Genomic DNA, 23,555 nt, shown 5'->3' with positions numbered 1-23,555 from the left:
TATGGGGGCACTCAAAATTTGTAGAGTTAAGACCACAGAATACCAGGGTGCCGTGATGTGGCTTACGTATGTATTTGCAAATGTATGATAACTTAACCCCTGTTTTTAATGCATACTGTTAGACAGGTTAATTCGGTTGTTGGCAAGCTGGCTGGCAAGTTGATTTTGAACCTCCTTTTTTTTTTTTTTTTATTGAGAAACGTGTCTACTTGCCCTTGCAGTGTGCTCCATGGGGGTGGAGACTGCAATGTCAATTACATTGGGACATGAGACCATTTTTACATACTACGCATCATGTTTTGCAGAATCTAACTACACAGCACATGACAGCACAGAGGGCAAGCAGTTATGAAGTAATTTTGACTTCTGCTAATTTATCTGACAAATTGTAAGCTCTAACGAGCAGGGCCCACTGTTTAACTCTTGTACCAATTTGTTTTGTAACTGTAATGTCTACCTTCATTTTGTAAAGCACAAACTGTTGGTCCTATATACAGTCAGGTCCATAAATATTGGGACATCGACACAATTCTAACATTTTTGGCTCTATACACCACCACAATGGATTTGAAATGAAATGAACAAGATGTGCTTTAACTGCAGACTGTCCACTTTAATTTGAGGGTATTTACATCCAAATCAGGTGAACGGTGTAGGAATTACAACAGTTTGCATATGTGCCTCCCACTTGTTAAGGGACCAAAAGTAATGGGACAGAATAATAATCATAAATCAAACTTTCACTTTTTAATACTTGGTTGCAAATCCTTTGCAGTCAATTACAGCCTGAAGTCTGGAACGCATAGACATCACCAGACGCTGGGTTTCATCCCTGGTGATGCTCTTCCAGGCCTCTACTGCAACTGTCTTCAGTTCCTGCTTGTTCTTGGGGCATTTTCCCTTCAGTTTTGTCTTCAGCAAGTGAAATGCATGCTCAAACGGATTCAGGTCAGGTGATTGACTTGGCCATTGCATAACATTCCACTTCTTTCCCTTAAACTCTTTGGTTGCTTTTGCAGTACTTTGGGTCATTGTCCATCTGCACTGTGAAGTGGCGTCCAATGAGTTCTGAAGCATTTGGCTGAATATGAGCAGATAATATTGCCCGAAACACTTCAGAATTCATCCTGATGCTTTTGTCAGCAGTCACATCATCAATAAATACAAGAGAACCAGTTCCATTGGCAGCCATACATGCCCACGCCATGACACTACCACCACCATGCTTCACTGATGAGGTGGTATGCTTAGGATCATGAGCAGTTCTTTTCCTTCTCCATACTCTTCTCTTCCCATCACTCTGGTACAAGTTGATCTTGGTCTTATCTGTCCATTAGGATGTTGTTCCGGAACTGTGAAGGCTTTTTTAGATGTCATTTGGCAAACTCTAATCTGGCCTTCCTGTTTTTGAGGCTCACCAATGGTTTACATCTTGTGGTGAACCCTCTGTATTCACTCTGGTGAAGTCTTCTCTTGATTGTTGATTTGACACACATACACCTACCTCCTGGAGTGTGTTCTTGATCTGGCCAACTGTTGTGAAGGGTGTTTTCTTCACCAGGGAAAGAATTCTTCGGTCATCCCCCACAGTTGTTTTCCGTGGTCTTCCAGGTCTTTTAGTGTTGCTGAGCTCACTGGTGCATTCTTTCTTTTTAAGAATCTTCCAAACAGTTGTTTTGGCCAGGCCTAATGTTTTTGCTATCTCTCTGATGGGTTTGTTTGTTTTTTGTTTTTTTTCAGCCTAATGATGGCTTGCTTCACTGATAGTGACAGCTCTTTGTATCTCATCTTGAGAGTTGACAGCAACAGATTCCAAATGCAAATAGCACACTTGAAATTAACTCTGGACCTTTTATCTGCTCATTGGAATAATGAGGGAATAACACACAACTGGCCATGGAACAGCTGAGAAGCCAATTGTCCCATTACTTTTGGTCCCTTAACAAGTGGGAGGCACATATGCAAACTGTTGTAATTCCTACACCGTTCACCTGATTTGGATGTAAATACCCTCAAATTAAAGCTGATAGTCTGCAGTTAAAGCACATCTTGTTCGTTTCATTTCAAATCCATTGTGGTGGTGTATAGAGCCAAAAATGTTAGAATTGTGTCGATGTCCCAATATTTATGGACCCGACTGTAAATCCTATATAATAATAAAATATATATATTTATATATTTCACCTGCTTCAGGTCCTGTAGCATTGCTCAATAGAATGCTGGGCTTGAAAGGAGAAGACGACCAACCCCCTGATGATCATGATTGTGTAAAACTGATACACGAAGAGATGACACCTAGAGCTGACATGTTGAAAGAGGCACATATACATAGTACTGACCTCTTTCTAGATGGCTCATGCACTATACCAAATGACAACACATATCTCTCAGGTTATGCTGTAGTACAACTCCCAGACAAGGTCTGAGAAGCTAAAGCTATACCTCACTGTTCAGCCCAAGCAGCTGAATTAATTGCATTGACTAGAGCTTGTAGGATTTTCAAAGACAGAGCTGTAAATATTTACACAGACTCAAAATATGCTTTTGGAGTTGTTCCTAATTTTGGCAAAATCTGGCAACGTTGTGGTTTTGTAGCAGCAGACGGCAATGGCGTTTCACATGCTAATCTAGTAAATTATCTTTTAGACGCCATACATTAGCCTAGGGAAGTGGCAGTCATTAGATGCAAAGCATATACCACCTCAGATGATCCCATAGCCCAAGGTAATGCCCTAGCTGATAAAATGGCCAAAGAAGTAGCTTTTATAGCTCACGCTGGCTCATTAGACTCAAGACAACCAGAACCAGGATGTTGAGTCCTTGAGCCACCCATGATCCCAAAACAGCAACTTTTCAAAGCACTTAAATATACTGCAACAGGGAAAGATGTAGAATAATGGAATGCTAAATGATTGTCATTGGACAGTAATGGTCTTATGACAAAAGAGGAGATCATCTCAGCACAGTGCACCAGTACTTATAGTACAGTTTCATGGGATGGGACACAGAGAGCACACCATTGAACAACACAAGAATTAAAAAGATTTTGCATTAAAAATATCAAAGCAAGAGTCCAGGAACAGTTGGAAAGATACATGGTATGTATCAAAAAATGACACACAAGGGACACATCATAGAAAGCATGACCATTTACCGCCACCACAAGGCCCCTTTCAGGAAATGCAGGTGGATTTCACTCATATGCCCAAAAGAAGGAGAAACAAAGCTAAATACCTACCAGTTATTGTAGATAAATTTAGAAAGTGGTCAGAAGCATTTTAAACCCAGAAAGAAGATGCGCTCACAGTAGCCAAATAAATTATTTCAAGGTGGGGTTGACTATTGACCCTAATAAAGGACCAGCTTTCAACTCCAAAATTTTGCAGCATGTAATAAAATTAATGGTGATTGATTTGGAAATTTCACATTCTGTACCATCCACAGAGCTCTGCCATAGTAGGAGGTTCCATGCGCCCTTCAGTGGTGTAATCGCAATGCTCTCATGACTGTACTTTTTGGAGTGTTTGCATTTAGGGCTCCTGCTCCTAAAATAATGCAAAACACCATAACTTGTGGTCCACTGTTTTAAAAACATGTGCCATGTTGTCTCCTCCTACCTTTTGCTAGTCTTCTGAGCCACTAACAGGTGTGGCAAGCTCATATCTGCACAAAATATATGGAGAAAATCATATTTACCTCTCACCAAAAACAGGTACACTGTTTCTTTAAGGCAGGCATTCCTTCCAGAGGCAGACAGGAGACACAAAAACAGACTGTCAAACCTACAGGAGCACATAACATAACAGGGGAGCCATGGCAGCACAGGAGAGACAGAATCTGAGACAAAGACCAATCAGACTGTCCAACCTTCAGGGTCACACAGCCCAGCAAGGAGTAACAGCAACAAGTCCTTACCTGGCTGGACTGCAAATAGAGAGGGAGAGAAGCCAGTTCCTCTGCAGAATTTTAAGACTGTTTATGCTGTTCCTTGGTGACTGGTGGTCACTATCCTGCTTTGCCCCATCTCCCTGCCCTTGGTGACATCAGCCGCTGAGTCAGGAGAGCAATGTGGTGTGCTGACTATGGGAGCGGACCAAGGGAGAGGCAATGGTGACATTACAGATCTTTACTAATACCACACCTGTACAATACTATGCTATTTAAACAACATTTTCAGAAAGGTTTACTTTCAACATTCTAGGTCTTCCAGCACCAGGATAGGGGAAATACTTGCAGCAAACAAAGTACTTATCCATTGCAATCAACAGGTGGCCTGGACCATGACTAAAAAAGAACACTTCAGTTGAGGAGGAGCTGTCTTTTATTTAGCTAAGGAAGGAGTGGTCCTGTGGTTTCCAGAGGAGGCATTAACCTACTGTGTGCTGACGTAAGGTGGGCCAGAAAAACTAGACTGCAGATGGCTTTAAGTTCATGCTTGCCAGCAAAGTTGCCTTTAGGGAATGTAAGTTTTTAGTCCACGACATGTGCTGCAGGTGATAACTGGTTTCCTCTCCCTCAGTCTTTAAGATGGAGTCTGAGCTCCTAGGATGCACCTGTTTTCTTTTCTCAGAGGGATGATGGGAGTATTTTTTATTAAAGCTAAACATTCTTTTCCATCTGCAAAACAGTAAATTCATCTAATGGTCAAATTTAATATTGCAGGCAGGACAACTTAATGCTGAAGGCAGAACACTCCCTGTCTGGTATCAATGGATACCACTATTTGGGTCCTCAGAGGAAAGCAACAAGACCAGATCAGAAACTGGCCAGAGGAACAACTTTGCTTCCATGCTCCTGTGAACGTTACCTTTGATCTTTCTGACTCTCCCATCCACACTTGGAAGAGTTTTGGGGACAAGGCTATTTTGATCAAGAAATGGGTCAAGTTTTTGCAGAGCACTGTCAGTGGGAATTGATTTATTGTTGTCAATCTACCTGGCTTAAGATTTATATTGCACAGTATGGATGATGAAATCTTGAGACCGCTGGAGTTCTACCTCTGAATTAATCTTTTGACAGTGGTGCAAGCCTCTACAGTCATACTTATTTGCATTGGTAACATGTTTAAAGAAATGAGTTAAATGGATTGGATATTAAATTGGTATTGCTCCATGTTCAGGTTTTTGTGCATTACTGTTGAGGGACAGATCCAAAAAGGTAGAGACTACTCCAAATTGGCTATTATATTTTTACATTCCTTAAATACTACATACCTGGACCACTACATATTTAACTCCTTTATTTTCTTTAGTGAATTGACGTTAACACCGTTTTATGAGGTATTTACCAAATGTTTTTGATTTTTGAGGTGAGTACCTCATAAGGTAATAGTGAATTGACATTTTCAGCATCGCATGAGATAATTGGAAAAATGTTTGACATGATTCAATTATCTCATGAGATATTCTTTAGTGAATTGAGCCCACTGTCTTTTTATATTTGGAGCCATGTGCTTTTTTTTTTTTTTTTTTTTAAAGATATATCTTATTTGGATTTTATCAGTTGTGTACACAAGTGAAAACCAAAAGCAGGTACACCCAAAAAAAAAACCCAGAAAACAAAAACATACAGTAAATAAAAACAACAACTTTGCAGTGTCTCACAAGTCTAATAAAAGAATAAAAAAAAAAGGCAATTTGCGTAGATCACAGTAGAATAGTACACGTGGTCTAGGTATGCAATGCAAAGAGAGAGAGATATTATTTATATAGGAGGATAAAACCATAATTTTTTAGTATCCTGGATCCAGAGCAGTTAAAGTCTAAGTTCACCTCCCTTTAAAAAAAAAAAAAAAAAAAAAAAAAAAAATTCCAGCTCCCCTATATACCATTAATGTATGTCCGTTTCAGAAATTAAAAGCTTTCTCTGATTTTTAGAACAAGGCCTTCCCTTAGCCCCCGATGTGTTCCATAGAAAGTTTGACTTCCTGGTATATAGATTTGAGACATAGAAACCAGTAAGATACAGCAAGTAGTTCACCAGCTGACCTCATTAGCACACACACCTGTTGTCTTATACCACAAGGATGACGAGTATATAAATGTATTTTCCCGCAGCAACAAGTCCAACAATTCTTTTCCAGAGAGATTTATGAATAACATTTTATTAAATTTTCCACATGTATACATGACATTTTAAAGCGAAAATAAAAAATAAAGAAAAACAAAGGGATCATCGATGCTAGTAACATGGGTAGAAAAATAACAGTATGCAATGACAATAGGGCAGCAGTGGAAGGATGATCAAGTCCGCATAAGTCAAGCATTCCAGAGAGATTTAATGGGCTCAGAAACAATTCAGAAGACAGCGGTACAGACAAGGCAGATGGCAGGGTACTTTGATAATTGCATGAATAGTCTGACACCTTCAGAGGGCCCACTTTTCCCTGTTATTACTTAACCAAAAGAACTTTCTCTAATATACACATCGTCCCCATTCAGTAAAATGACAAGCACTCTGGTCACTTTTAGTTGCCCCTTTGATCTTCTGGATGACAGGTAATGCTTTTTGGCCTTGGACAGCTGCAGTCATAAGTTATAATCGAAGCTGTCCAGATATTTCCTAAATTGCATTCTTTTATCATATAAAATTACAATATCCTACAACACCCTGCACCCATCAACTATGTTGGCTCAGCATCCCTCCAGGCATGCATTTGCCTGGTTTGTCAATGTAGGCTGCCACAGCTGCTATGTTTACATAGCATCCCCATAGCTGCATGTTGTGCAAGGGCCTGCCTGATTGGATACCGAGTGAATGGCTAGATAAGTGAGTCCTCCTTGTGACGAGAGTCACTTTGTGTGTGGGGCCCATGGAATCCAGCTCACTTTGGAGAGGTGGGGAGACCCCTGTCTCAGCTCCCCATATCCCTCTTGTGTGTAAATCACCCTGTGCCTGTTAGGGGTACAGGGTGATCTGACCTAATATTGTGTGGGCTTTGTCTCAGACTGTGTAGACTTAGTTTAGGAGATGTGTGCGTAGATAGTGTGATAGAGGTAGTGTGCGTGACAGCCGGGTGCCAAATGCGCATGCGCAAGAAGCGGTGCTCTTTGTGAATGGTAAGGCGGTACCTGGGACACATGACAGATCCCAGAAGCCGCCGGACCAATCACAAAGCGCAGCGCTTCTTGCTCATGCGCACTGGGCATCCGGCTGTCCGCCGAGCGCCCACACTACAGAAGCCGGGTAGACAGCGCGCAGCTGGATAGAGGAACAGGTAAGATCAAAGAACAACTCTGCGGAAGTAAGAGCGGGTACCTGTCAAATTCAGGTACCTGCTCCCCCCCCCCCCCCTTCCCAAAGGTCAGCAGTCATCTCCTGTACTGTGTCCGCAGTCTCTGGTCATCTCCTGTACTGTGTCCGCAGTCTCTGGTCATCTCCTGTACTGTGTCCGCAGTCTCTGGTCATCTCCTGTACTGTGTCCGCAGTCTCTGGTCATCTCCTGTACTGTCCGCAGTCTCTGGTCATCTCCTGTACTGTGTCCGCAGTCTCTGGTCATCTCCTGTACTGTGTCCGCAGTCTCTGGTCATCTCCTGTACTGTGTCCGCAGTCTCTGGTCATCTCCTGTACTGTGTCCGCAGTCTCTGGTCATCTCCTGTACTGTGTCCGCAGTCTCTGGTCATCTCCTGTACTGTGTCCGCAGTCTCTGGTCATCTCCTGTACTGTCCGCAGTCTCTGGTCATCTCCTGTACTGTGTCCGCAGTCTCTGGTCATCTCCTGTACTGTGTCCGCAGTCTCTGGTCATCCCCTGTACTGTGTCCGCAGTCTCTGGTCATCCCCTGTACTGTGTCCGCAGTCTCTGGTCATCCCCTGTACTGTGTCCGCAGTCTCTGGTCATCCCCTGTACTGTGTCCGCAGTCTCTGGTCATCCCCTGTACTGTGTCCGCAGTCTCTGGTCATCCCCTGTACTGTGTCCGCAGTCTCTGGTCATCCCCTGTACTGTGTCCGCAGTCTCTGGTCATCCCCTGTACTGTGTCCGCAGTCTCTGGTCATCCCCTGTACTGTGTCCGCAGTCTCTGGTCATCCCCTGTACTGTGTCCGCAGTCTCTGGTCATCCCCTGTACTGTGTCCGCAGTCTCTGGTCATCCCCTGTACTGTGTCCGCAGTCTCTGGTCATCCCCTGTACTGTGTCCGCAGTCTCTGGTCATCCCCTGTACTGTGTCCGCAGTCTCTGGTCATCTCCTGTACTATGTCCGCAGTCTCTGGTCATCTCCTGTACTACGTCTGCAGTCCATTAGTTAAGAATTTTTTTTTTTCTGTTTTCTGCCTCTAAAACCTAGGTGCGTCTTATGGTCAGGTGTGACTTATGGAGCGAAAAATGCGGTACTTATGTTTGAAGGTAGGGTGCTTTTCTAAAATTTATTTTATAAACAAAGCTCCAAAATTTTGAAGAAAAATGATATTTTTTACTTTCAGCTATAAAAAATGTATAGTAAACTCAAAGCTAGTTATAAATTTAGGCCAAAATGTATTCTGCTACATGTTTTTGGTAACAAAGAATCCCAATAAGTGTATATTGATTGCTTTGTATGAAAGTTATAGCGTCTACAAACTATGGTATAAATACTGCAATTTACGCCATTTTTTTTGCTATACAGCACTGCGCTAGTTTAACGGACAATTGCGCGGTCATGCAATACGGGACATAAATGAAATTTATGTCCTTTTTTGCACACAAATAGAGCTTTCTTTTGGTGGTATTTGATCACCTGTGAACTTTTTATTTTTGACGCTATAAATGAAAAAAATTTTGAAGAAAAAAAAAAATTTTTTTTAAAAACAATATTTTCTTATTTCGGTCATAAAAAATATCCAAAAAAACTAAAATTTCATCATAAATTTAGGCCAAAATGTATTCTGCTACATGCTTTTGATTAAAAAATCCCAGTAAGTGTATATATATTGCTTTGCGTGAAAGTTATAGCGTCTACAAACTATGGTAGATAATGGAATTTACACAGCTTTTACTTTCTGACTGCTCATCACATTTCTTGAGGTGCTAACATACCAAGACAGTACAAACACCCTCAAATGACCCCTTTTTGGAAAGTATACACCCTAAGCTATCTGCTCAGAGGCATATTGAGTCCATGGAAGATTTTTTTTTTTTTTTTTTTTTTTTTTTTTTTTTTCCACAAGTTTCTGGAAAATGACAAACTTTTTTTTTTTTTTTTTTACACAAAGTTGTCAGTTAAAGGATTTATTTTTCGCACAAGCCATGGGTATATGTGGAATTACACCACAAAGTACATTCTGCTACTTCTACCAAGTATGGGGATACCACATGTGTGAGACTTTTTGGGAGCTTGAAATCCAATGACCACTTTGAAAGCCTGAAGGTGCGTAACTTCCTCATTTCACATCCTCAATACCTATCGGTTTCGAAGGCCCTGACATGCCTGGATAGCACCAAACCCCCCCCAAATGACCCCTTTCTGCAAAGTAGACACCCCAAGGAATTTAAAAAGAGGCATGGTGAGTATTTTGCAGATCTAATTTTTTTCTCACAAGGTTTTGAAATATAAAAAAGAATAGAAAAAAATGTTTTTTTTTCTTCATTTTCCAAAAACTTGTGGCAACAAATGATATCTGCAAAATACTTACCATGCTTCTTATCAAATTCCTTGGGGTGTCTACTTTTCAAAAAAAGGGGTCATTTGGGGGGGTTAGGTGCTATCCTGGCATTTCAGGGCCTCTGAAACTGTGATAGTCTGGAAGTGTAATGAGGAAATAAAGCCCTTTAAAAGCCTGAAGGTGCTTATTGGATTTTGGGGTCCTGTACTTGGCTAGACTGCCAAAACTTCTCTCACATGTGATACCCCCATACTCGGCAGAAGTAGCAGGATGTATTTTGGGGATTATTTCCACATATACCCATGGCATGTGTGAGCAGTAAATCATTTTAAGTGACAATTTTGTGTGTAAAAAAAAAAAAAAAAAAAATTGTCATTTTCCAAAAACTTGTGGTAAAAAAATAAATTCTTCTATTGATTCAACATGCCTCTCAGCAAATAGTTTGGGGTGTCTACTTTCCAAAAAGGTTGTTTTGGGGGCGGGGGCGTTTTATGCCCAGCATTAGAAGTTTATGCCACACATTCACTCTTCTAACCACCTGAAGATCAAGCCTTTTCTGACACTTTTTTTGTTCACATGAAATAAATCAGTATTTTTTGCTAGGAAATTAATTTAAACCCCCAATCATTATATATTTTTAAAGCAGACACCCTAGTAAATATAATGGTGTGTACTACAATTTTTTATGGCACATGGTACTCGCGCAGCAATTTTTCAAAAGCAAATATTTGTAAAAACATTTTATTTACTTTTAATGCACAAAAACACAATATATTGGCCAATTAATTGGTATACTATAAAAGATGATGGCATGCTGAGTAAATAGATAACAAACATGACATGCTTTAAAACTGCTCATGCCCTGTGCACTGGCGACAAACTGCATACATTTTTAATATCCATAGGCAACGCTTTAAAAGCTACCATTTTAGATTTACAGAGGAGGCCTAGTGTTAGAATTACTGCCCTTGATCTGAGGTTCACGGCAATACCTCACATGTATGGTGCAACCGCTGTTTACATACCGGCACAGGGTCAACGCTTGTGCACACAGGTGTGCGCAAAAGGGAGGAGCGAGTGTGTTTTTTTTGTTTTTTTTTTTTCTTATTTTGATTTTTTTTATTTTTACATTGTACCTTTCTTTTTTTTTTTTTTTTTTAATCACTTTTAATGTTATCACAGGGAATGCAAATATCCCCTATAACTTCAATGGGCATTGTCATATATTCTTTTTTGAGAAATCTGGGGTCTATCAGGCTCTAGATATCTCCTCTGCCCTTACATTATCTAATCAAACCAAGATCGGTGTGATCAGATGCTTTCCCAATTTACAAATGGCGCTGTTTATATCCTGCGAAACTGAAGTGATGAAATGCTCGTAGCTTCCGAATTCTTAACTATTGGCATTACTCTGGTCTCCAATCAGCTCTATGGTCAGCTGGCAGAAACACTGGCTGCATTCTCAGGTTCCCCCGAGAAGGCCGTGGAAGGAAGCGGAAGAGGGGGGGGGGGGAGGCATCAATCATCTCCCACTGCTTGTAAAAGCAATCTTGCAGCTAATTAGCCACTAGGATTGCTTTTACATGAAAGCCAATCACCGGCTGAAAAAAATAATACCAGGATGATGCCTGCAGCTGTAGGCATCATCCTGGTATAACCATTCAAAGTCCAGTGATGTACCAGTACGTCGCTGGTCCATGTTTGGTATATATGCTTCCTTTTTTTTTTTTTTTTTTTTTTGTATGCAGCCTGTGGACCGAATGAAAAAAAGAGAAGAAATCTCTGCCAGAAAAAGTGTGTGGTATGCCCACCATTAGAATATTCCTCCCTGCATCCACCCACTTCTAATGGTGGGAACACATTAGGTCACACTTTGCCACATGTGTCAGTTCCAAGATTGTACAAATGTCTAAATAGTGGCACGTTTGAATAAAAATTGTCCACGTGTAAGTGGTACCCCATATGGAAAAAGGATGACGCCAAGTCCCAAACTATCTTGTCACTGATCCCCATGTAGTCTGGGCATCCGGGGGGCTCCACGTGACTATCTTTTCTCTCATAAATCTGAAACTTATAAGTATAACCTGTTGTCCTCTCACAGGTCTTCTACATCTTGACCCCATATCTCCCACGCTTGCTGGGGAGAAATTGTTTGAATGCAAAGCGGCCAGAAAAATTAATCAGGGACTCGTCAACGCAGATTTTTTGCCGGGGAGTATAGACATCTGCAAATTTTTGGTTAAGGTGATTTGCGAGGGGCTGAATTTTGTGAAGCCAATCAAATTCAGGGTCACCCCTAGGATGACAGAGTGTATTGTCGTTGAAATGCATAAAACACATTATACTCTCATATCTATGCCTGGCCATGGTAGCAGAGAACACGAAATATGATCAATCGGGTCTGTGGACCAATACAACCGCAATTCATTTTTTTTAGTAATGCCCATGTTGAGGGTTAGGCCCAAAAAAAAGTAATTTTGGAAACCGTAATGAGTTTCCATGCGACTGGTCTGGCAAGGTTTGAATTTGGGTTGGCGGTGATAACTTGTTGTGCATATAAATTGCTTTGATCCACAATCAACGCATACAGATATTCCGTGAAAAACCGCTCCAAAAATCAAGGGGAGTAGTTAAATTTGCTATTTCCACCTGAATTCTTGGTTGGGCAGTGAATGGGGGAAGTACAGGTGCTGCAGAATTTGTGGGCTGTCAATTGGGATTTGCAAGCACATTCGGAAGGATACTAGGAGCTCTATGGGCCTGTGTGTGAATTATTGGTGGCTGCGGGACAATACTTGTGCTCGCCACCGCACCGGCTTGTACTGGATCGCGATCGCAGACACGCACCTGGCACCAATGACAGCGCAGGGCGCCCTATTTAAACAAGCTAGGGGGTATTGCCGTTTGGTCTTCATAATCTGATAATCTTGATAATCCTGATAATCTTGATAATCTGTTCCTGTGTTCTGTTTGTGAAGCTTCCCTGTTGCTGACCTCTGCTTGATCCTGACCCTGCTGACTGTCTCCTGCTTGATCCCTGGCTCGTCCTGACCACTCTCCTGCCTGCCCCTTACGATCGATCTCCTGTTGCTGAACTTGGCTTGACCTGACCATTTTCTGTCTGCTCCTCTGGTACCTCGCTGCCCGCACGTTACCGACCTGGTCCGCCTGACTACGCCATACCTCACTGTATCCATCTATCCATCCCGCACAAATCAGTCCCTGCTGCCAGCCTCTTCACATCAGGCTCTATTCCTCGCACACCTCTGATGGTACCCTCTACCATAGCTGGACATACTCGGGGTCGCAACCTGGTCTCAGTCTGCTCCAAGTCCATCCCCACCATCAGGGGCCCTGTTGAACAAGCAGATTGGGACTTAGACTCCACGCCCTGAGGAGCCCCGCGCTGTGGGCAGCTAGAGATACCGCCAGGCGGTGGCTGACACTACCAAACGGCCAGATGACGGAGCCTGGAAGAGGACCATCCCCGTTGGAGGACATATGCCAACACTTGGGGGCGCTAACCCAGGTGGTGAAAACCCTGCAGGAGGGTTATACACATTTGGAGTGGCGAATTCAGACACTAACCACGCCAGCCTCTGCATCCCAGGATTCGGGTCCCTCATCCTCGGCTGGAGGTTCCCCAGAATTGCCTGTCGGAGCGGTGGTCTTCATGCCTCCACCTGAACCTCGCGTGCAAATACCAGAACAGTTTAATGGGGATCGAGCAAAATTCAGGGCCGTCCGCAATGCCTGCCAGCTCTACTTTAACCTGCAGCCGCAGACCTTCTCTACGGAATCTGTGAAGGTGGGGTTCGTTATATCCCTGCTACAAGATGAACCCCAGGCCTGGACCCACCGACTACTGGAGGCCCATCATCCACAGCTAAGTGCAGTATCGACCTTTTTTGAAGCAAGGGCATAACTATATGATGACCCGCAGTGGGCAGCGGCGGCCGAATCAGCCTTACATGCACTCCGACAAGGTCGCCGGGCAGCGGAAGAGTATGCTTCTGACTTCAGACGCTGGATGGGGGACACGCAGTGGAATGATGCGGGCCTGTGCCACCAGTTACGCATGGGATTGTCCGAGTCGCTTAAGGATGAACTAGCCAGAGTGGGCATACCAGATACAATGGAGGACCGAATAGCTCTGGCTATCCAGATCGACCGCCGGTTGCGGGAACGCAGGATGGAAAGGTCCGGCCAGGGCTAGAGGCCTACATGGGTGTTACCCTGCGTCCCTATCCAGTCCACTTCGCTTGCTGGAAATCGGTACTCGGAGACGGTCGACACGCCTGAACCCATGCAAGTGGGATTAACCCGTCCTTCATTGACGTTTGAGGAACGCCAGAGACGTCGGCTCAACAATCTCTGCCTGTATTGTGGGGAAGCAGGTCATGTGGTACGTTCCTGCCCAGTGAAACTAAGTAAGTGTGCCTCTGTGTTTTCTGCCGCATCTCCCACCTATCTTAATAATTCTAATTACTTAGGCACTGCTATCTCTTTCCAGCTCCCTGGAAGGACCGTGTCAGCGACGGCAATCGTTTGATTCCGGAGCTTGTAGCTGCTTCGTAGATCTAGATTTTGCAACACCGCAGCAGATTCCCCTACAAACCAGGGAGTGTGAGTTAAACATCTTTTTGGCCGATGGGTCCCGTATTAAGTCAGGGGTGGTAGACCGGGAGACCCCCACCTCTCTGTGCTACGGTGGCTGGCCACCATCGGGAGATCCTCCATCTGGATGCCATCGCATCCCCTCTGTTTCCAATTATTCTGGGGCTTCCTTGGTTACGGGCACACGACCCCCAGATTAACTGGAAGACTGGTTAAATTCAGTTCAGGTCCTCCTACTGTCAGGAGCATTGCTGTCCTCAGGTTTCTTTAGCGTCACGTTCCCTAGTGTGCATGGACACGGACGCAGAACTGACCCAAGTCATTCCCCCAGCCTACCACAGCTACCTCAATGTATTCAGTAAGCGACGAGCAGACAACCTTCCCCCACACCGGACCTATGACTGCCCCATCGACTTGCTTCCGGGTTCTGAGGTTCGTTTCGGGCGAATATTCCCTCTGTCTGAGCGGGAGCTGGGGGTACTAAGAGAATATATCAACGAAAACCTTCAGAAAGGGTTCATCCACCCTTCCACATCACCGGCCAGGGCTGGGATTTTCTTTGTGGAAAAGAAAGATAAGTCCCTAAGGCCCTGTGTGGATTACAGGGAGTTAAATAATATTACAGTGAAAAATCGCTACCCGCTTCCCTTGGTACCGGAGTTATTCCAGAGACTAAGGTCAGCGTCCGTCTTCACTAAGTTGGATTTAAGGGGTGCTTACAATTTAGTCCACATTCGGGAGGGAGACGAGTGGAAGACAGCATTCCGCACCAGATTCGGGCACTTTGAGTACCTAGTCATGCCCTTCGGCCTATGCAATGCCCCAGCCACATTCCAACATTTTATCAACTATGTGTTCAGAGACTTTTTGGACATCTTTGTCGTCATCTACTTAGATGACATTTTGATTTTCTCCTCATCCCTGGAGGAGCATAGAGGTCCTGTCAGGAGCATGTTGGGGCGACTCCACCAACACGGGCTGTACGCAAAAGTAGAAAAAAGCAGTTTCGAACAGCGTAGCATTTCCTTCTTGGGTTTAATTATCTCCACTATGGGAGTAGCAATGGACCCCCGAAAGATCTCTGCCATTCTGGAATGGCCGGTACCCGCCGATAAAAAGGGTGTGCAGCGATTCATTGGCTTCACCAACTTCTATAGGAAGTTCATCAAGAACTTTTCGGGTCTCGTGTCCCCTATTACCCAACTCACCAGACAGGGGGTACGCTTTAGGTGGACACCTGAGGCACAGATGGCATTTGAGTCCTTGAAAAGGCTGTTTACCGAAGCCCCTATTTTGAGCCATCCAGATTCCTCGTTACCTTGCATCCTGAAGGTGGACGTGTCCGAGAACGCGGTGGGGGCAGTGCTTTCCCAAAGGAAGGGCATCAAAGAACTGATGCACCTAGTGGCCTTTTTCTCCAGAAAACACTCGTCGGCGGAGAGGAATTACGATATTGGGGATCGGGAACTCCTGGCAATCAAGGCGGCATTGGAGGAGTGGAGGTACAGTGGGGCAAAAAAGTATTTAGTCAGCCACCAATTGTGCAAGTTCTCCCACTTAAAAAAGATGAGAGACCTGTAATTGGCATCATAGGTAGACCTCAACTATGAGAGACAAAATGAGAAAAAAAATCCAGACAATCACATTGGCTGATTTGGAAAGAATTTATTTGAAAATTATGGTGGAAAATAAGTATTTGTTCACCTACAAACAAGCAAGATTTCTGGCTCTCACAGACCTGTACCTTCTTCTTTAAGAGGCTCCTCTGTCCTGCACTCATTACCTGTATCAATGGCACCTGTTTGAACTTGTTATCAGTATAAAAGACACCTGTCCACAACCTCAAACAGTCACACTCCAAACTCCACTATGGTGAAGACCAAAGCGCTGTCGAAGGACACCAGAAACAAAATTGTAGACCTGCACCAGGCTGGGAAGACTGAATCTGCAATAGGCAAGCAGCTTGGTGTGAACAACTGTGGGAGCAATAATTAGAAAATGGAAGACATACAAGACCACTGATAATCTCCCTCGATCTGGGGCTCCACGCAAGATCTCACCCAGTGGGGTCAAAATGATCACAAGAACGGTGAGCAAAAATCCCAGGACCACACGGGGGGACCTAGTGAATGACCTGCAGAGAGCTGGGACCAACGTAACAAAGGCTACCATCAGTAACACACTACGCTGCCAGGGACTCAGATCCTGCAGTGCCAGACGTGTCCCCCTGCTTAAGCCAGTACATGTCTAGGCCCGTCTGAAGTTTGCTAAAGAGCATTTGGATGATCCAGAAGAGGATTGGGAGAATGTCATATGGTCAGATGACAACCAAAATAGAACTGTTAGGTAGAAACACAACTCGTCGTGTTTGTAGGAGAGAGAATGCTGAGTTGCATCCAAACAACACCATACCTACTGTGAAGCATGGGGGTGGCAACATCATGCTTTGGGGCTGTTTCTCCACAAAGGGACCAGGACGACTGATCCATGTACAGGACAGAATGAATGGGGCCATGTATCATGAGATTTTGAGTGCAAACCTCTTTCCATCAGCAAGGGCATTGAAGATGAAACATGGCTGGGTCTTCCAACATGACAATGATCCCAAACATACTGCCCGGGCAACAAAAAAGTGGCTTCGTAAGAAGCATTTCAAGGTCCTGGAGTGGCCTAGCCAGTCTCCAGATCTCAACCCCATAGAAAACCTTTGGAGGGAGTTGAAAGTCTGTGTTGCCCAGCGACAGCCCCAAAACATCACTGCTCTAGAGGAGATCTGCATGGAGGAATGGGCCAACATACCAGCAACAGTGTATGCCAACCTTGTGAAGACTTACAGGAAACATTTGACCTCTGTCATTGCCAACAAAGGATATATAACAAAGTATTGAGATGAACTTTTGATATTGACCAAATACTTATTTTTCCATCATAATTTGCAAATAAATTATTTCCAAATCAGCCAATGTGATTGTCTGTTTTTTTTTTTTCTCATTTTGTCTCATCGTTGAGGTCTACCTATGATGCCAATTACAGGCCTCTCTCATCTTTTTAAGTGGGAGAACTTGCACAATTGGTGGCTGACTAAATACTTTTTTGCCCCACTGTACCTGCTGGAAGGAGCCACACACCCGATCTTGATCTTCACCAATCACAAAAACCTGGAATATCTGAGGACGGCTAAGCGCTTGAGGCCACGCCAGGCCAGATGGGCACTCTTCTTTTCAAGGTTCGTGTTCCATATTACCTACAGGCCCGGGATCAAAGAACACAAAGCCTGACGCGCTCTCGCGCATGTTTGAAGGCCCTGAAGAGACTCACAAGCCGGACACCATCCCGTCTACAGGGAATTTCCTTGCCCTTCAGACCGAGTTACGGTCCAGACTACAGGCCGTATCCGTGGGATTGCCAAGTTCGCTCGGGGTTTCTTTGCAGAACAAGGAAGGACTCTTGTGGAAGGAGGGACGGATCATGGTTCCCGAAGAAACCCGTACTGTGGTCCTGGGCTATTGCCATGATCACCCACTGGCATGCCACTTTGGAGTGCGTAAGACCTTGGAACTGCTGCAACGCGTGTTCTGGTGGCCAAGCATGGCCAAAGATTGTGAAGCGTATGTGAAGACCTGTGCTATTGGTCAGAGGAACAAATCCACCAGGAGCAAGGCCTGGGGTCTGCTACGACCCTTACCAATACCTAACAGGCCATGGGAAATGATTTCCATTGACTTTATCGTGGAGCTCCCACCATCCCAAGATCACACTGCCATTTTTGTGGTTGTGGACCGCCTGTCCCAAAATGGCCCATTTCCTGCCACTGAGACACACGCCCTCGGCTCCGGAAACAGTACAAATCTTTGTGAGGGAAGTGGTAAGGCTTCATGGGGTTCCAAAGGATAATGTCTCGGACAGGGGAGTCCAGTTCACTTTGAGATTCTGGAGAGCGCTATGTGAGATCCTAGAAATCAAACTGTCCTTGTCATCGGCATATCACCCACAGACCAACGGGCAGATGGAACGAACAAATCAAACTCTGGAGCAGTATCTCAGGTGCTACACCGCCTTCCTCCAGGATGATTGGCTGACTCTTCTGCGGTTAGCCGAATTCGCGTACAACAATGCAAATCACTCTGCTACCCGACAGTCTCCGTTCTTCGTCAACTACGGGTTCCATCCCACGTTTCTGCCCGACCCGATTCCAGAAAGTTCGGTGCCGGCTACACAGGATATGCTGAGTTTTTTTTTTTCTTCGAATAACAAAGTGTTACAAGAAGCAATCACAAAGGCTCAGGAGGATAATAAAAGGGCCTTTGACAAAAGGAGAGGCAAACTCATTCTGCACCCTGGGGACCAGGTCTGGCTAGCCACGACAAATTTAAAGATGTCTTGCCCATCAAGAAAACTGGGACCAAAATTCATGGGTCCATTCAGGGTGAAACGGAAAATTAATGAAGTGGCATACGAGCTCACACTTCCCAAATCCTTTACAATACACCCAGTCTTTCACGTATCTTTGTTAAAACCCGCAACACCGGATCCCTTCCCGGACCGTAGGTCCAGACCCCCGGAGGCCATAAATATTAACGAGGAGGAGGAATTTGAGGTTGAAGCGATCCTGGACTGTAGGAAAAGGAGAGGCCAGACTCCATTTCTCATCAAGTGGAAAGGTTATGGCCTGGAGGAGAATTCATAGGAACCAGCCCAAAACATCCATGCCTTTTAGATTAATTTGGGAATTTTTCAGTAACCACCCACAGAGGAGAGAGCAATTGGGCATCCGGCGGATGCCCGTAGGGGGGGGCAATGTCAGGGACCCTGGGCTTCGTGGCGATATGCCGAGCAGCGCATGCGCAGAACGCCGACGCGCACTAGCCAGCGGGCGGCAGGACCTGGGCGACCGCGGCAACAGACGGTCGTGCCTGCGCACTCGCGATCGCGGACATGCACCTGGCACCAATGACAGCGCAGGGCGCATTATTTAAACAAGCTAGGGGGTATGTACATTGCTGTTTGGTCTTGATAATCTGTTCCTGTGTTCTGTTTGAAGCTTCCCTGTTGCCGACCTCTGCTTGATCCTGACCCTGCTGACTGTCTCCTGCTTGATCCCTGGCTCATCCTGACCACTCTCCTGCCTGCCCCTTACAATTGATCTCCCGTTGCTGAACTTGGCTTGACTTGACCATTTTCTGTCTGCTCCTCTGGTACCTCGCTGCCCACATGTTACCGACCTGGTCCGCCTGACTACGCCATACCTCACGGTATCCATCCATCCATCCCGCACGGATCAGTCCCTGCTGCCAGGCCTGCCAGCCTCTTCACATTCCTCGCACACCTCTGACGGTACCCTCCACCATAGCTCAGGGGTCGCGACCTGGTCTCAGTCTGCTCCAAGTCCATCCCCACCATCAGGGGCCCTGGTGAACAAGCAGATTGGGACTTAGACTCCGCGCCCTGAGGAACCCCACGCTGTGGGCAGCTAGAGATACCGCCAGGCAGTGGCTGACACATGGAAGCTATCAGCCTGTGGCACTGCTGAGGTGTTATGGAAGACCAGGATGCTTCAATATAGCGGCCTTCAGCTCTTCTGCATTGTTCGGTCTCATGTCTCTCATCTTTCTCTTGGCAATGTCCCATAGACTCTCTATGGGGTTCAGGTCAGGCGAGTTTGCTGGCCAATCAAGCACAGTAATCCCACGGTCATTGAACCAGGTTTTGGTGCTTTTGGCAGTGTGGGCAGGTGCCAAGTCCTGTTGGAAAATGAAGTCCGCATCCCCATAAAGCTCGTCTGTGGAAGGAAGCATGAAGTGCTCCAAAATCTCCTGGTAGATGGCTGCGATGACCCTGGACTTAATGAAGCACAGCAGACCAACACCAGCAGATGACATGGCTCCCCAAATCAACAGACTGTGGAAACTTCACACTGGACTTCAAGCATCTTGCAGTGTGTGCCTTTCCATTCTTCCTCCATACTCTGGGTCCTTGGTTTCCAAATGAGATGCAAAAGTTGCTCTCATCAGAAAAGAGGACTTTGGACTAATGAGCAACAGACCAGGTCTGTTTTTCTTTAGCCCAGGTAAGACGCTTCTGATGTTTGTTGTTCAGGAGCGACTTGACAAGAGGAATACGACATTTGAAGCCCATGTCCAGGATCTGTCTGTGTGTGGTGGCTCTTGATGCACTGACTCCAGCCTCAGTCCACTCCTTGTGAAAGTCCCCAACACTTTTGAATGGCCTTTTCTTGACAATCCTCTCCAGGCTGCGGTCATCCCTGCTGCTTGTGCACCTTTTTTCTTCCACACTTTTCCCTTCCACATAACTTTCTCTTAATGTGCTTTGATACAGTACTTTGGGAACATCCAACTTCTTTTGCAATTACCTTTTGAGGCTTTCCCTCCTTATGGAGGGTGTCAATGATGGTTTTCTGCACAACTGTCAGATCAGCAGTCTTTCCCATGATTGTGATTCCTACTGAACCAGACTGAGAGACCATTTAAAAGGCTCAGGAACCCTTTGCAGGTGTTATGGCTTAATTAGCTGATTAGAGTGGGATACTTTGAGCCTTGAATATTGCACCTTTTTCACAATATTCTAATTTTCTGAGATTGTGGATTTGGGGTTTTCATGAGCTGTAAGCCATAATCCTCACAATTATGACAAATCACAGCTTGAACTATCTTGCTTTGCATGTATTGAGTCTATCTCATATATTTGTTTCACCTTTTAAATTGCATTACTGAAATAAATGAACTTTTGCACGATATTCTAATTTTTGGAGTTTTACCTGTACACTATACAATTTCCTTTTAGATTTACCAAAACTATGGAATAGGAAGACCCACCTATTTTATCTATTCATTCTGTATCTAATCAGGCAGGATCTTGCACTACATCAGAGGTGTGCAACCCACAGGCCCAGAGAGTTTAGCATGAGGCCAGAGCCTGTCTGGAGGGATGCTGTGGATGCCATGCAAACATAGAAGCTGTGGTAGTCCACATTGACAAGCCAGGAAAATGCATGTCTAAAGGAATGCTGGGGATGCATTTATTTATTTCAGGTACTTGTATAGCGCCGTCAATTTACGCAGCATACATATATATTGTACATTCTCATTAGTCCCTAACCCTTAGGTGGTGTACAAGCTAAGGTCCCTAACTTACATTCGTACATGCACATAATAAGGCCAATTTAGACAGGATCCAATTCACCTACCAGCATGTCTTTGGAGTGTGGGAGGAAACCGGAGAACCCGGAGGAAACCCACGCAGGCACAGGGAGAACATGCAAACTCCAGGCAGGCAGTGCCGTGGTTGGGATTCGAACCAATGGCCCTAGTACTTACAGGCAGAAGTGCTAACCATTTAGCCACTGTGCTGCCCATAGCTGATGGGTGCAGGGTGTGTGCTAATGAGGCCAGCTAGTAAACTACTTCCTGTGTTACTGGTTTCTATGCCTTAAGCCTAAATCTATATACCAGGAAGTCATGAACTTTCTATGGATCACACCAGGGGGGGTAAGGCCTTGTCCTAAAAATCAACAAAATCTTTTATTTTTCTGCAACAGAGGTACATTAATGGTATATTGGTACATCAGCTTTAACGATATGCCCGTTTTTAGAACCAGGCCCATTTTAAATGAATGCCCCACCCCTAATTAACTTTTATTTTCTGCCTAAAGTGGCCAACTGGGCGCACAGCAAAAAAAGTGTCCCTGAAATTTTGTTTTCAGTGTTGGCAACTATGGGTCAGAGGTTATGCAGCCTCATTGGACAGCCAGAGCAGAATGAGAACTCCTGCAAGCTTTGAGCTCAGCTGGATACTGATAGAAATCACAAAACCGCTATATCCTGCTGATGAGAAAAGGTATTTTATCAGTTTATATTTACTACAATAATTGTATTTCCATTTAGTGTGTACTGTGGGAGAGCAGATATAGTGAATGTGAGGTCATGGGTTTAGTAACACTTTAAGGTAAGGGGGATAGCAATCCGTTTTGCCCCAGATCTTATCAAATAGTTTCAGTTTTTTCCTAAGCTCAAAAGTACGCTTTTACAAAGGAAAAGAATCATTAATGGGTTTAAGCCAATAAGCCAAGGTAGGTAAAACAGACTCTTTCCAGGATATTTAAAATCATTTTTTTTTTTTTTAGCAAAGAAATATAGGATGCGTAACAACCATTTTTAGCATGTTTGGAAATTGTCAAGCCCCCAAATATTTCCAAGAGACAATTAAGATGCAGAATATTAGGCAGGCCCAGCATGGAGAAGATGAGAGCCAATATCTCCCAGAACCTCTGGACTATAGGACCAGATCAAAAGCAATGGAGGAAGTCGGCAGTGAGACTTCAGACCCGGAATCATTCAGCTGTGGGATGTAAGCCCATCTTGCATATTCAAACGGGGGTAAGTTGAGTATGATGAAATTCCTTAAGCTGAATAATTCTATCTTTGCAAGAGATAACTGAAGTCTTATAGGTGTCACTGAATTCAGACCAATCTGAATCTGTGAGTGATGCACCAAAGGAAGCCCATTTAATTTGAACAGTGGTTATCCTAGGGTTGGAGTCAGCTACAAGTAACACTCGGAGATTAATTTTGTAGGAACAGGACTTCTTAACAATTTTTCTAGTGGATTCACTTGTAAGGTTCTATCTAAAGATCCAAATTGCAAATGTATTAGTGTGGCGTAGCTGGTAGAAATAGAAGAGATAAGACAAAATTCTTCCTGCAATTGTGGGAATGATTTAAATCCCCATACTGTACAGAGATGGTATAAATTATTAACCCCTCAGGAAGACCAAAGTTGTGGGTCAGGCAAAGAGCATAGCTCTCCTAGGGTGGGGTTAAACCAAAGAGGGTTGTTGAGAGATGTCACCCATGAGAGCTTGAAGATGAGAGTCACCACAGTGAGAAACGGGGAAAGTGAAGTTCCCAACATTTTAGTGCCAGGACAGAGGTACTTGATGTATGTAAACAAGATTATAAATAGTCTCCAGCGAGGAGGCTATGGCCTCGGTAATTGTACAGGCATTAGCTCAAATGGGATGCAACCAGTCATAATTGTGTATCAATTGAGACGTCAAGTAGAGGTTAGGAAAGGTGAGCCCCGTGAGGTGAGTTTGTACTTTCAATACCTCCAATGCTTCTGGGTGGTTTACGTTGCAAAAGAGAGGCAGTAGAAATGGTATCTCTCTGTTTTAAAAAATTTCTTTTGGTATTCTACAAGGGGAGTTTGCCTAAACATAACAATTTAGGTAGATAAATAACTTTAAGAATGTTGACCCTGCCCATGGGCGGGGGAAAAAAGAACATTACATGTATACCCAACATTAGGAGTATGGCAGAAACTCCTAATGCTGGCCATACATGTAGTGA

General features: G+C 44.4%; 1 protein-coding gene and 1 long non-coding RNA gene across 2 annotated transcripts in view; both read left to right on the top strand.

Moving 5' to 3' along the window:
* The window catches only part of LOC149452028 (uncharacterized), a 40,587-nt gene extending 35,473 nt beyond the window's left edge, over positions 1 to 5,114 (top strand). The window contains exon 2 of the long non-coding RNA XR_016314952.1: positions 4,663 to 5,114. This is a non-coding gene — a long non-coding RNA (uncharacterized LOC149452028). The remainder of the gene's footprint in view (positions 1 to 4,662) is intronic.
* Positions 5,115 to 8,285: 3,171 nt separating this feature from the next.
* The window catches only part of LOC149452027 (mitochondrial import inner membrane translocase subunit Tim10-B), a 130,635-nt gene continuing 115,365 nt past the window's right edge, over positions 8,286 to 23,555 (top strand). The window contains exon 1 of the mRNA XM_089689868.1: positions 8,286 to 8,338. Coding sequence (XP_089545994.1) covers positions 8,329 to 8,338 — 10 coding nt within the window. The 5' untranslated portion in view covers positions 8,286 to 8,328. The remainder of the gene's footprint in view (positions 8,339 to 23,555) is intronic.

The sequence above is a fragment of the Staurois parvus genome, unplaced genomic scaffold (assembly GCF_062004578.1).
Source record: "Staurois parvus isolate SC_StPar_1 unplaced genomic scaffold, SC_StPar_1.0 ptg000502l, whole genome shotgun sequence".
NCBI classification, from domain to species: Eukaryota; Metazoa; Chordata; class Amphibia; order Anura; family Ranidae; genus Staurois; species Staurois parvus.
This window is presented reverse-complemented; position numbering and strand designations above follow the sequence as displayed.